Consider the following 15,237-nt stretch of genomic DNA (forward strand, 5'->3'; position numbering starts at 1 on the left):
AACAATGGGGCTTTCTCTCTTTTCACACAGTGTGTCTTAAAGCATATACATTTTAAAATAAAACTTTTAACATATTTTAATTATTTCATACTTAAAGGATACCACTATAGTAAACGCTTCATGTTTTCACCCATGTGCTGTGGTCACTGGCCATTATGGAAAAATATCAGCCAAAGTCTTATACAAGTGAGCTGAAAATGTGTTGCTGGAAAAGCGCAGCAGGTCAGGCAGCATCCAGGGAACAGGAGAATCGACGTTTCGGGCATAAGCCCTTCTTCAGGAATGAGGAAAGTTTGTCCAGCAGGCAAGTCCACTTATACAAGTGAGTTTAGGAGATTTTCTTTTTAAACACTGACTTATGAATTGGCCTGTATCCTGACATTGGAATCAGTGGTGACTTTTTAGATGGAATTAGACAATATTATCTCCTTCCAGAACTGTGGGAAAAGAGGCCGTTTGGATATTTTCTTCAATTAAACCACACAAAGCAATGGGCTGAATGGCCTCCTCATCATCTGGATGATTGTAGCAGAGTCAGTAATAGTTACGTTTTCCACATGGGCCCAATCCTGCATTCTCTCTTCCTTTCCATCACGGCCTGCTGAATAGAAATTTATCTTCAGTTATTTGTCTGATAGCATGTCCTTAGTGAATGTTTATGGCCAAGTGCTGTCAACTTTTACCAACAGAGTGGCGAAGGAAACAGGCTTCAGGCCTATCCAGCCAGTAACCAGGGGTGAGCCCTATGCTCTTTGTGTTGATGTAACAAAGGTACTGGCAGCCTGATGACTGAGCTAAGCTACCATATACCACTGGGGGCTGGGTGGGAAGTAATTTTCATAGGCCTTGCAGGGATTTCATGATTCTGTAGAGACCATTCAGCCTACTGAGTCTGCATTGACCCTCCAAAGCGCATTCCATCCAGACACAGCACCCTCTCCTTTCCCCATAACCCCACATTTCTCATGGCTAACCCACCTAGCCTGCACATCCCTGGACACTATGGGGTAGTTTAGCATGGCCAACCCACCTAACCTGCATATGTTTGGACTGTAGGAGGAAACCAGAGCACCCGGAGGAAACTCATGCAGTCATGGGGAGAATGTGCAAACGCTGCTCAGTCACCCGAGAGTGGATTCGAACTTGGATCCCTCCGTGCTGAAGCGGCAGTGCTAACCACTGAGCCACTGTGCAGCACCAATTCTTTTCTTGGTAATATTTGTTTTAAAAAAACTCAAATGTAGATCCAAAGAAGGAGAAATATGAAATTTAACTTGATCACTAAAATCACGCCTCCTAAATCAATGTTTTGGATTTGAGAGAAATATTGGCAAGCAGATACGGAAGGATTATTCTGTGAGGGAAGCTGAATAGGCTGGATCTGTACCCACTGAAATGTAAAGGAATGGGAGGTGACCTTATTGAAACATACAAGATTCTGAGGGTGTTTAGCAGGTTAAATGGAGACACGTTTCCCATTGTGGGAAAGTTGGACCAGAGAGCATAATCTCCAAGTTGGGGCCACACATTTAAGACCGAGATGAGGAGGATTTCAGTGAAACAAACACACTTCAGGAAGGTTTTGTATCTATATTCTTTCACGGAATGTGGGTATCACTGGCACACAGTGCTCCCTCTGAGTGACCATACACCCTGATCGCCTTGCAGAATTCTTAATCGCAGATGGTTGTTGAGGATGGGCCATTAAGTATATTCAAGGGTGAGCGAGACTTTTTAAAAATTCCATACGGGAATCCAGGGTTAAGGAAAAAAGGCAGGAAAGTGGAGTTGAGAATTATCAGATTAGCTGTGATCTCATTGAATGGTGAAGCAGATTCAATGGGCTAAGTCGTCTATTTCTTCTTCAATGTATTATGGCCTTATGGATTCAAATGCTATTCAGACAATTACCAATTAAGTGGAGTTAAAAATCACACAACACCAGGTTATAGTCCAACAGGTTTAATTGGAAGCACTAGCTTTCGGAGCGCTGCTCCTTCATCAGGTGGTTGTGGTGTACACAATTGTAAGATACAGAATTTATAGCAAAGGTTTTTCGTGTGATGTAACTGAAATTATACATTGAAAAAGACCTGGATTGTTTGTTAAGTCTCTCATCTATTAGAGTATTCATATTAGTTTCACTTCTTTCATATGTAAATCACAAAACTGTTTTTAAAAGTTACATTCTCAGGTTAACAATTGGTGTCAGCCCAGATAATGTGTTGAAGGTGTTAGCCCCCCCCCGTGTGCTGTTGTCTGTGCCAAACTGTTTAGACTGATTCTAATCTAAAAACTGAGTTAACAGAGTCTTACATGGAAACCATGTAAATTTTCAGGGTTAAAATTGCACAAAAACAAAGGAGGTTGCTGGGATTAAAGTGGGGATTTTATCCCTGGAGTGTCAGAGGCTGAGGAGTGAACTTATAGAGGTTTATAAAATCATTAGGGGCATGGGTAGGGTGAGTAGCTAAGGTCTTTTCCCTGTTGGAGAGGAGTCCAAAACTAGAGGGCATTGGTTTAAGATGAGAGGGGAAAGATTTTAAAAAAGACCTGAGGGTTGACTTTTTCACGCAGAGGGTGGTGTGTGTGTGGAATGAGCTACCACAGGAAGAAGTGGAGGTCGGTACAATTACAACATTTAAAAGGGCTTGGATGGGTTTATCTTTAGAGGAATATGGGCCAAGTGCTGACAAACGGGATTAGATTTATTTATCATGCCTGGTTTGTATAAATGAGTTGGACTGAAAGGTCTGTTCCTATGCTGTATAATTCTGACTCTATAACTGAATGATGGTAAAGAAAACTTCATTTTAATTGCCCCTTTCACAACCAGAACTTTCCAAAGCACTTTTGAAGTGTAATCCTGGAGTAATAGGTAGATAGGATAGTGAAGAAGGCATTTGGTATGCTTTCCTTTATTGGTCAGAGCATTGAGTATAGGAGTTGGGAGGTCATGTTGCGACTGTACAGAACATTGATTAGCCCACTGTTGGGATATTGCGTGCAATTCTGGTCTCCTTCCTATCTGAAAGGTGTTGTGAAACTTGAAAGGGCTCAGAAATGATTTACAAGGATGTTGCCAGGGTTGGGGGATTTGAGCTATAGGGAGAGACTGAACAGGGTGGGGCTGTTTTCCATGGAGCCTCAGAGGCTGAGGGGTGACCTTATAGAGGTTTACAAAATTATGAGGGGCATGGATAGGTTAAATAGACAAAGTCTTTTCCCTGGGCTCGGGGAATTCAGAACTACAGAGCGTAGGTTTGGGGTGAGAGGGGAAAGATATAAAAGAGACCTAAGGGGCAACCTTTTCACGCAGAGGGTGGTATGTGTATGGAATGAACTGCCAGAGGAAGTGGTGAAGGCTGGTACAATGGCAATATTTAAGATGCATTTGGATGGGTATATGAATAGGAAGGGTTTGGAGGGATATGGGCCGGGTGCTGGCAGGTGGGACTAGATTAGGTTGGGATATCTGGTCGGCATGGACGGGGTTGGACTGACGGGTCTGTTTCCATGCTGTACATCTCCCTGACTCTAAATACAGCAGCCAATTTGTACACAGAAAGTTCTGGCAAAGTGTAATGTGATAATCATTCAACGAATATGTTTAAAGTGTGTTTGTGGAAGGTAATGAAGAAGTTTATTTATTTGATTTTGTTTTAATTAACCTGGTCAATAGAAACGTAGAAAGTAAAATCTGGTGTAGGCCATTCAGCCCTTCAAGCTAAAGGGATCAAAGGGTAAAGGGAGAAAGTGGGAAACGGGGACTGAAATGATCAGCCATGATCATATTGAAAAGTGGAGAAGGCTTGAAGGGCAGAGTGGAGAGTGTGGTGCTGGAAAAGCACAGCAGGTCAGGCAGCATCCGAGGAGCAGGAAAATAGAGGTTTCAGGCATAAGCCCTTCATCAGGATTTGCAGTCCTCACTTTCTCCTTATTGAGGGGCAGATTGGCCAATTTCTGCTCGTTTCTATGCTTGTTGAACAAGAGAGCTTTAAGCCGATGGAAGTAAGAGCTGTTCCTTTTCCTGTTTACACAATACGTCATTATTTAAAGAACTAGTTGTTGCTAGCAGGACCTTATTGGCTAGTTTTACCACCAATAGAAAGCCTCAGGTTGGCCCTGGGGATCTTGATTGGTCATGGTTGGATACAAAGTACAGCATCTTTGATCTGATATCTTGTATCTACATCTAGCTTGTTGCTACATCAATGCAGCTCTGGCTGAATGTGCAGCAAACTCCGATTGGTATAACGAGAAATGCTCGGATCCAATTCGTTCCAAGAGCTCGGCTGTTGCTTAGATGAAAGTTTAACACTTTCCTCCCCTTTTTTTGTCCTCATTTTGCAAACGTTAATAATTTCTTCTTCCTCAAATTATTGATGTGAAAGCACATTGTGTTTCAAATATTGTGTAACTAGGATTGGAACAAAAGTTTGCTTTTACAATTTTACTTAATGTGTTTCTGGGCTGAAATAGAGTTGTATTTAAAGTTGGTGGTGCTGCACAGCAGCACGGTGGAGGTGTGCGGGTAGTTTGCAGACTGAAGCTGACACAAAGGGTTTTTTAAAAAAGTGGGCTGTGGGAACTGCGTCCATAAACAACTTGAAAACAGGATTTAAAACGAAAACTTGGCTTCAGCTGAGGCAGTTTCCCATGAAGCTGGGGGGAAAAGGTTTCCTTCAGGAAGCAATGATGAACTGAAAGGGCTGGGACACTCTTCATCTCGAGAAAGTTTAAAAAATCACACAACACCAGGTTATAGTCCAACAGGAGCGACGCTCCTCCGAAAGCTAGTGCTTCCAATTAAACCTGTTGGACTATAACCTGGTGTTGGGTGAGTTTTAACTTTGTCCACCCCAGTCCAACACTGGCATCTCCAAATGATTCATCTCTAGAGTTTTTATCGGTTTGAACGTGACCCGGATTTCTGCAAACTTTAGTGCGAGGTTTAGGTTCATTTTGTTAATTTTGCAACAGTTTCTGGAAAGGGGAATAAATGCAAAGTGGAATTGAATTCTATATTCTTCACCAATGTTGTGCTGTTCTCCAGGGTAGGGGAGTCCAAACCTGGGGGGAGGAAGGGTATTTCAGGTGAGAGGGGAATGAACCTGAAACGGAGGTAACTGTTTCTCACAGAGAGAGGCTGCACAGTAAATGATACAAAAGGAGGGGGCGGGGCACAGTGCAATGGGCGGGCCTCTGACTATATTAGGCACAGGAGGCGGGGCCCCAGTGGAGTGGGCGGGGCATCATGGTGGGGCGATTGGCGGGGGTGGGACTCTGGGAGCTATGGGCGGAGCATCGGTCCCTCGGGCGTGAAGGGGCGGGACTGGAGGCTATAGGCGGGGTCCCCGTCCACACAATGATCGGTGGGCGGGGACATTAGGACGCTCCGGGTTAATGGGCGGGGGCATTAGGCTTTGCCCAGTGCGCTGGGTATCGTGGAGGGGTGGGTCTTGGTGCAATGGGCGGGCCTCTATCTACGTAAGGCTCAGTGGGCGTGGCTGAGGGCAGTGGGCGGGGCTGAGGGCAGTGGGCGGGTCCCTGTCTATATAAGCCTCTGGGGGGGGCGGGGGCCTCGCGCTGTTGCTGTGTCTCCAACCGCCAACGGAGCAGCCCTTTCCCCCCGAACTCCCGGTCTCCGGCTCTTCTCTCCCCCACTCCGTCCACCCTCGGACCCCACCCCCTTCCCCGGCTCCGTGCGGGATGCGAGTGTCCGCCGCTGCCCCCGCTCCCGCTCCCGCTCCCTCCGGCCGCCTGGAGCCTGTGGTGACGGACTGTCCGAGCTGCCAGCAATGCGACAGGCTCCGCAGCAAGGTACAGGGGGACAGGGAGGGGGTAATCACCTCATCACAGAGAGGGCCTGACCCTCACTCCGTGTGTGTGTGTGTGTGTGAGAGAGAACCATCCTCACAGTCACACTGACACCGGCCGGGACTCCTATATACCGTCTCTATAGGTTCTCTATATAGTCCATAAGTATTGTGTACCATTTGTCTGCGTCTCTCGTATACTGTCCGTCTGTGACATATATACTGTTAGCCTATAGCTATTGTATATCATCTATACGTGTTATGTTATCTATATTTCTATTATATACTGTTTGCCTGTATCTATTATATACTGTCTCTAACTTACACCATCTGTGATATCTCCCAGAAACTGGCCATATGTATCATATACCATCTGTCTGTATTTTTAACCATTATATATTATCTATACATTTCTATTATATGCCATCTCCCTAAGTCTCTATTATATACTTTTTCTTTACATCTTCATTAAATACTGTTTATAACTTAGCTGGGTTTTTTTTGTCCTGCATCATCCTAGTTCCATTTCTCTCGTGGTCTTAGTTTCAAACAGTATTGTTTCTGTCACTCTAGCCACCTCCTGCCCATTCCTGGCCAATTCAGTAAGTCTGCAGATTGCTGTTATTTCTCTCTTTTATTTTGTTGGGTCCTGTAATGGTGAATCTATCAAGTCAGTTGGAGAGAGTGTTTTGTGAGAATGCCTTATCAGCTGGATTTTGCTTAAAGGACTGAAAAGGGGGTGCTTACCGCCATAAGCTTTCTTAGTGAGAGGATAATCCCTGACATTTTGAAATGTGTGGACTTATTTTAGTGGCTGGTGCTCTGCTTTTAATGCTGCGCTCAATTCATCTACGTTCTCCGTTCGTTTAGAAGTCATTATTTTGTGGTCTGCATGTCAATTGTCATCCATTCCCTTTAGAACATGATGCACTACAGGAAAAGTTTTCCTTTTTGCATGTGGTTTTTCATTGTTTGGGTTTATTAGTGAGTCCCTGCATCATACTGTGCAACTGAAAAAGTCACCATCAACCACCTCCCCTCACAACCCTGTCCTTCAACGTTGGCTCAAGCGAGAGTTTTTTTCTGGATTCTTAACTTTGTATATGTGTGTGATGTGCATGCCCGTGTGAGAGAAATGCATGTAAATGAATGCTAAGGTTATGAAATATCATTACCGTGTGGTCTTAATTACAAGTCAACAACCTACCCCCACAATTGTCACAATTTTCTTATTTTGGAAACTGTTCGTCATTTTAATGTACCCAAGATGATACTGGGTCATGGCGAGCTCAGTAAAACAATAACTTTGACCACCATCAAAAGCCAGATCCATTACTTCATGCTGTTTTGTTAGTTAGAAATGTGTTCTTCAAATCTTAAACCTACCCACAATTTCTTGGGCTTCTGTGTTTGAGAAGAAACTACTGTACTTCGTTTTTCTTTTAGATTCCAAAGTCATCCCTTCTGAGCAGAGGTGGAGCTTGTTTTGCAGCTGCACTACAGTTGAATCTGTTGTTCCAAACACTGGAAGCTGCAATACTCCTTTTTTTTAAAATTAAAAATTGTAACTTTGAGCTTTAGGCCCTGTATTGAATTTGTCAACTCAGCAATTTCATTTGCAACTCCTAACTTTGGAGGTTAATAAAGCAAGGATTGTTTTTAATGTGGGGAGTAAATTTTTAACTACTGTAAGGAGCCTGCATGACTTGTTCAGTGCGCAATAGAATCTGAAGAATTGTTAAAGTACTTATTGAAATCTGCAAGCCAATCTCTCTCCTGCTGTTAACCCTTTCTTGGCAAACTGTATGTTTTTGTTGCTTGAGGGTGTTGATTTAAATATTTTTCCATTATCCATTCTGAGTCTGTGGTTGAGTTTGGGGGAATGTTAAGGCTGAGTCCATAATTGTGAGATATAATGACACAGGGAACATGTGCATCATTCTCAGTGACACCCAGCTTCCAACTATGCTAAATGTATTGAATTTGTAATCTCTATCATCATCTAATATTTCAGAATGGCAGTTTTCTTCAAATCTACACCTTTGAGTAAGTTTTTGGTTGTGTGTCTTGATTTTTCACCAGTAACTCCAAGATGTTTGTGTTTGTTTAAGGGCCTTGAGAAGTTAGTTAGCTGAATGTTTGTGCTGCTTCTCACTTGGTTAGGACTAACAGTATTGTCTTCCCAATTAATAGAATTGAGAGACTAAGATGATTTAAAAATGCTAACTGCAGTCTTCTTCCCCTTTCCACCTGAAAACAGTTGCCTCCAACACAAGCCAGTGATCAAACCCGGGAGCACCTTGTACACTCTGCTTTGCCTCTGAAGTAGAGTTGAAATCATGAAAATGCTGCTTTCTAGATCAGAAGCACTGTTTTACTTGCTTTTTTTTTTAAATTAAGGGAAACAACTTCAGATGTTTGCATGTTGCATAACCCCGCATTGATGAGGATCTATCTGGATATGTGTCCAAATCAGGCGTGCAGCTGCAACTGCCATCTTCCTGGTGGCAGGATTCTGTTTTGTTGTTTGGTTGTGCTTTCAAAGCTAATATAGCAATTATTTACAGCCTGACCTGGTTATAAGTATGCAATGGGAAACAGATTGTATTGTAAATTTGCTTATTTTTCTATTTTGATGAAAGATTGCTCGAGATAAGAAAAAAACTCATTGTAAATGTCAGGCTTTGGAGAGACCTGAAGATGACATTATGTACTGTTAGTGCCATAGTTCAGTGGGTGTTTCTTATCCCTCAAATCAGAGGCTGAAGTACGCTGCACTTCAAAACTTGAACAAAAATCAAAGCGGGCACTCACTGTGCTACACTGATGGAGTGCAGCACTCTCCAGCTTTCAGGTGATGTGCTAAACAGTCTCTATCTGCATCTCGGGTGAATCTAAAAGATCCCATGACCGAGACAAACCAGGAGTTAACCTTGGTAGGTATTTATTTGCTCAGCGACATCTGAAAAATCAAATGATCTGATTGTTATCTCATGTCTGTTTGTGGGATCTTGCTGTGGCTGTGAAAGGTGCTATGTCAATGGAAGTCTTTGCTTTGAAGGAGATGCTGGCACTCGTTTAGCTAAGTGTGGGGGTGGACTTTGTGGTATCTTGATGCAAATAAGAAAAAAATGACGTGAGTCAGTATCGAAGGTAGGATTGGATAGGCTGAGAGAGCTCCTTGCACTTTGATTTGTGGCTTGGTATCATTAGCCTGCACTAAACTTATCAGAACTGCTGCCTATTAACATCTGCAGCATAGCAACCTATACTCAAGCAATGTTCTCTTGGAAATGGACTGACTTTGTTGGTCTAGATTATTTGATGTAGTCCTGCAGTACGCTTTTGTTTAATCTCCTGAGTCATATGCCACAGTTTGAACAGAGCCACACTGATTGTCACATTTCAACTTTTAACTAAAATAAAAACTGAAGCAAGCATATTCAAAGACTATTTTAGCATCAGTCAGGGAGCTTCAGACAGACATCAGCACTAAAAGTGATGAAGCAACCTGATCATGGTCTTCAGAACTCAGAACTGGCTGTCACCCTTTTCAAGCTGAGTACAGGCATCGGTATAACTCCTGCTCCGATCTTAGGTGGATATTTGAGTGTGCGGCTGTGTGAGAAGTTGTGCTGTTAAAAAGATGCGTACGCTTTAATCACTGTGTGCACATAGAAATAAATGGGGCAATTTAAAAAAAACACATTTTGAACTTCTTTGTTTGAATTAGATATTTTTTGGAAGTGGATCAGGGTGAGAGTAGGAACAGAAATGGGAATATAAATGTTCCATTCCAAATAAGTTTCACTTGGGGAATGGGCTGTTGAAAATAGTATTGAAGTCATCCAAGCTGCTTTCTGAAGTCCATTTCAACAATCTGTCATTCAGATTGTTTGCTAACTGTATCTGAAGCACCTGTGCTGGCCATTGGCATGTTAATGCATTTTAAAACAGCATCTTAGTTACAGGAGCATAAGAAATAGGATCAGGAGTAACTATTCGGCCCCTCAAGCTTGTTCTACCATTTAATAGGATCATGACTGATCCGACATTCCTCTCATCCACTTTCCTGCTCTTTCTCATAATCCTTGATTCCCAGGCTGATCAAAAATCTATCTGTCTCAGCCTTAAATATGCACAAGGACTCTGCCCCCACTCGTCTCTGTGACGAGGAGTTCCAAACACACTCAACCTCAGAAATTCCTCCTCATCTCAGTCTTAAAATGACGCCCCTTTTATTCTGAGACTATATTCTTGGGTCGTAGAATCATAGAATCCCTACAGTGTGGAAACAGGCCCTTCGGCCCAACAAGTCCACACCGTCCCACCCAGACCGATTCTCCAACTCTATTACTCTATGTTTACCTCTGATGAATGTACCACTCCTACACATCCCTGAACACTATGGGCCAATTTAGCATGGCCAATTTGCTCTAACTTGCACATCTTTGGATTGTGGGAGGAAACTGAGGTACCTGGAGGAAATCCACGCAGATACATGGGGAGAATATGCTAACTCCATACAGACAGTCGTCCTGAGGGTCTTAGACTGTCCCATGAGGGGAAGCATCCTCAGTATTTACCCTGTCAAGCTCCTTGTGAATCCTCTTTGTAGCTTTTGCTGAATCAGCACACATGCAGCGGGAGCATTAACTCTAGCCTCCAGTTTGCCCTAGTCTGTTTCTGTATAAGATTACTTGCCAGATACAATGTCTGCAATATAATGTTTCTAGAGCCTCAGCATTAGTCTTAAACCTTCCTCCTGTAACCACCAGTGACTGTAAAATAATACCAAACGTTTTTCGAATGAATATCCTGTTAAGACCACTTTGAAATGTGAAAGGTAACAGACCTGAGGCTGCACAGAAAGGTTTCGTTTGTCTCTGTCCACGGTATAAAGACTTAACAGCTCCACTGTGATTGGGTTCTGGTGTTTTCAAACCCATTTAAATTGCAGATGTAATACAATAGTCTTATTGTGTGTTTGGGGCTATCTTTACCTTTATCTCCCAGGATCTCACTCCCCTGATAGATTAGTGAAGAATAAAGAAGAGACTTGTATTTATATAGCACCTGTCACAACCTCCAGACATCTCAAAGTTTTTTTTCAAATTAATGAAGTACTTCCAAAGTGTAGTCTACAAAATGTAAGGAACATGGCAGCTAATCTGTACACAGAAAGCACCCATAAATGGCAATTGATTAAGTCATGTGATTTAATGATTGTAAGATAAATATTGACCAAGATGCTGGGGATATCAAAATGGTAGCATGGAAATGTTCACATCTGTCAAAGAGCAGCTAGTACCTCTGTTTAATGTTTCATCTGAAAGGTGGCACATGAGACACTGCAGCACTCCCTCAGTGCTGCACTAGAATATCAGGCGAGATTTTTGTTTGCTCCCTGGCTTGTGGCTTGGACTTTTTGAAGTAATTGAGTTCCTTACTCAGTGCTCTGCTCCCAGCAACTGTGGCTTTACGTTGGGTTTCAGGGAGGGAGAGAATCAGCTGCTTGGGAAGACAGTGGTGTAGTGAAAATGCCACCATGTCACTGGAGTACTAATCCAGAACCCCAGAGTAATCTTCTGGGGAAGTGGATTTAAATCCCACCTTGGCAGGTGGTAGAATATGAATTCAGTTGTTAAATGCTGAAATAGTAAGGAAGGAAATCTGTCCTTGCTTTATTAACCTGTTCAGACATGTTATGACATACCTCAGGAGTAGGTGGGACTTGAACCCAGGTCTCCTAGCTCAAAGCTAAGAACACTATCATTGTACCACAAGAGTCCTAGACAATCTGTCCTTGGTTGGACTAGCCTACATGTGACTCCAGATCCACAGAAATATGTTCAACTCTTTACCGTCCTCTGGACAATTAGAGGCAATAAATGCTGGCCTAGCCAGTGACTTCTCCGTTCCATGAAAAAAAATTTAAAAACAATTTAGGGCTGATAGCACAGGTCCACCATTTAGAACAAAAATGTTTCAAGGGCCTGGGGCCAGGAACATACAAATGTAGGAATTCAGAGCAGGAAATATGCCATTCAGTCCCTCAAACCTGCCCTGCCATTCAATAAGATCATGAGCTAACCAGATTGTGATCTCAAATCTGCATTCCTGCTTATCCCTGCTAACCTTTAATCTCCTTGATTAACAGTCCATGACTATCCATCTCTACCTTCAAATTATTCAAGGATTCTGCTCCCAACAAAAATTTAGGAAGAAAGCTTTAACAACCCACCTGAAAGAGAATGTTTTGCCTCATCTCTGATTTAATTGGATGATTGTAGTTATGTTTTAACAAGCCTGCAGGTGAGAGCTTTATTTGTATCACTGCAAGTTTACTGAGAAATATAATGTGTGGGACGTAAAAGACCAGAATCAATGCAGAGGAAGAAAACTTCAATAGGGTAAGAGTGGATATAATGGTTAGGTGGACTGGTCATGTGAAGTTGCCCATAGTGCCCAGGGATTTGCAGGCTTAGTGGGTTAGCCGTGGGAAATGCAGGATTATGGGGAATGCGGTAGGTGGGTCTGTATGGGATACTTTTTGGAGGACTGGATGGACCAAATGCCTTGCTCCCACACTGTAGGGATTCGATGAATCTATGAAAATCCCAAGAAATTGGCAACAATATTGAGACTGAATAATGGCTGCCCATAATCAGGAGATGGGATTGAATAGAAGTATTCATGCAGAGTCCAGACAGAGTAGAGAAGGAGAAACTGGTGGCAGGATTGAGAAACAGAAGGTACCGGTTTAAGCAACAAAAGCAGCAATGGTGACATGAAAAACATCATGCAGCAGGGAGTTAGGATCCAGAATGTGCAGCCTGAGTGTATGGTTGCAACAAGTTTGGTCTAGGCTTTTGAAAGGAAATTGGATCTGAAGACAGAAGATTTTGCAGGGTTGTGGAGCTCAAGGTGAATTGCTATTGTAGAGAGCCAGCATGGACACCGTTGACTCAGCGAGCCGCTTTGTGTGCTATGACTTTTCTGTGGGTCTACTATATTCCCAAAAAAGTCACCAGTCTTTGAATTTTTTTTAGAATCCCTACAGTGTGGAAACAAGCCCTTCGGCCCAACAAGTCAAACCAACCCTCCGAACGGTAGCCCTGGCTTATTACTCTATACTTATCTCTGACTAATGCACCTAACATACACATCTCTGAACATTATGGGAAATTTAGGCATGGCCAGTTCACCTCACCTGCACATCTTTGGATTGTGCGAGGAAACTGGAGCATCCGGAGGAAACCTACGCAGACACAGGGAGAATGTGCAAACTTCACACACACCTTCACCCAAGGCTGGAATCGAACCCAGGCCCCTGTGCTGTGAGGCAGCAGTGCTAACGACTGAGCCACCGCAAATTTATGATTTTCAACCTAAGTTGGCTGTGACATGATGGTAATGTCACTGGGTTTGTAGTCCAAAACCCCAGGCTAATGTTCTTGGGACATGGGTTTGAATCCCCCTATAGCAGATAGTGAACTTTGAATTTAATAAAAGTGTGGAATAAAAAGGAAGTCTAAAGGCGACCATGTTGATTGTCATAAAAAGCCATCTGGCTCAGTAATGTCCTTTTTAGGGAAGTAAATCTGCCATCCTGACCTGGTCTGGCCAACATGTGACGCCAGATCAACAGTCATGTGGTTGACTCTTAACTGCCGTCTGGGTAATTAGGGGTGAGCAATAAATGACAGCAATTCCCTCCTATTGTGAATGAGTTATAGAAAAACTAATTTGTTTTGATCAAGGCTCTGCACTGGAGCAGTAATGTTGGACTGACTCTGGGTACTGATGATACTGAAAGCAGCATCTTACCACTGGATCTGATCTGAAAGGAAACTTCTTGCAGCGCTGTGTCAAAAGGGGTGGAGTGAGACCAGGCTAAACTGCACCTCCAGAGCCAGAATAGACCTGACAAGCCAAATAGCCTCTTCCTGTGCTCTAATTCCCAGGTGAAAGTAGTTGGCAATTTACTGAGGCCTAGCTGAATACTGCCTGACCCTTCTTTGATGTCACCTGCATTCCTATGGGGCCAATTCCCATTTAAAATGGGTCCTTATGTACTTCGGTATGGTTGCTACTCACTGTCACATTCAGAATCATCTCTGTGTTTGGTCAGTTATTGCTTTAGTTGCAAAATCAATTGTGATTACCGAGAGAGAACAGAGTCCCCATTGTATACATTGCCTTGACTCTACCTCCCGAAAAAGCTATATTTATATCTACACTTTGTTTCACTGGCACTGTCCACCACCCCACGCCCCGGCCACCCCAGGAAGATGGAAACAAAGTGAGGTTTGGTTTTTAATTTGTTTAATCTAAATCTATTTGTGTGCCTTCGCTTTTGCCTTCCTGATAGAAGAAATGTTTCCTGTATTTTTTAAAAAAAAGTTGCTTTCATTTGCCTGTTACTAAGGGAAGATCACCAGTGTGCAAGATGAATGATTCTGAGGTGTCCTAACTCTGACATCAAATTGAAAAGCCACTGTGGTTTGTCAAGTAGAAATGTTAATTCACAACAGCTTTGATGAAAAACATTATTCTCTAATCACATTAAAACAAAACTATAACTCAGTATTTAGAATGAATAGACTCAAAATTCAAATCTTAGGGCGGTTCCCTTGTTTCGGGGAGTGGGATGAATGACTGGTGAATTAGAAAAGTACTTTTGAGTCTCTAGAATTCCTGCTGCAACTGCCCTCTGGGCTCCTACTTGAAGTATTTACAGCAAAGAAGCCTCTGGAATGGTTTTGCCAATGTGAGTACTCCAGTCAAATTAGAGAGAGCCCCTCCTGTCGAGCTTTCTTTATGTTGTGATTTGTCCTTGTTTTGTGCTTTCATGGATGTAATTGTTTGTCGAATGGCAAATTCTCCATCTCAATGTTTATTCCTACAAGTTCTCCTTTTCTTATTTTGTATTCTTCTGTTGCCTTGTGTGTAGTTAGTTCAGCCCTGCTTAAGTCTTTTTGACATGTTGTCAGCGATGTTGAGAAGTGAATGAGAGCTCCAGTATCAAATCTCAACTCATTGACTTTGGGTTTGGAGTGGGCTGTCAAGCATTTCTGCATTCTCCTTTTCTGACCCACTCTGAAGAGCCACATAAGCACCAGATGATGAGTCTTCAACATTCTGGCGTAGTTGCAAGTGGCTGTGATTATAAAACAGTGTTTAACAACTGGTAACCAGGATAGAGGTTGGTCCCTGCAGCTGGACAGTTTGTCCTCATTATGGTGGGCGTTAATTTCCCACTGGAAGCTCTGACCAACTGTATGATCTCCCCAGTCAAGCTCTACCTGCCTTTCCCAGCAGCGCACGGTGACGTCAGAAGTGATCGGGGCTTCTATTTTCCCAAGGAGCAATGATTTGTTGAATTCTCAACTTGAGCAGCAACTTCTGTTTGTCA

The 15,237-nt window shown here is 42.9% G+C and overlaps 1 protein-coding gene across 3 annotated transcripts in view; it reads left to right on the forward strand.

The window, feature by feature from the left end:
• The window catches only part of LOC122563481 (sestrin-1-like), a 75,770-nt gene that overhangs the window by 47,078 nt on the left and 13,455 nt on the right, over window positions 1–15,237 (forward strand). The window contains exon 1 of one of the 3 annotated variants that reach the window (XM_043717250.1): window positions 5,574–5,823. The exons of the other annotated variants lie outside the window; for them this stretch is intronic. Coding sequence (XP_043573185.1) covers window positions 5,713–5,823 — 111 coding nt within the window. The 5' untranslated portion in view covers window positions 5,574–5,712. Of the gene's footprint in view, window positions 1–5,573; window positions 5,824–15,237 lie in introns of those variants that run through there. 3 annotated transcript variants of the gene reach the window in all.

This window comes from Chiloscyllium plagiosum, chromosome 27 (assembly GCF_004010195.1).
Source record: "Chiloscyllium plagiosum isolate BGI_BamShark_2017 chromosome 27, ASM401019v2, whole genome shotgun sequence".
Taxonomy (NCBI): Eukaryota; Metazoa; Chordata; class Chondrichthyes; order Orectolobiformes; family Hemiscylliidae; genus Chiloscyllium; species Chiloscyllium plagiosum.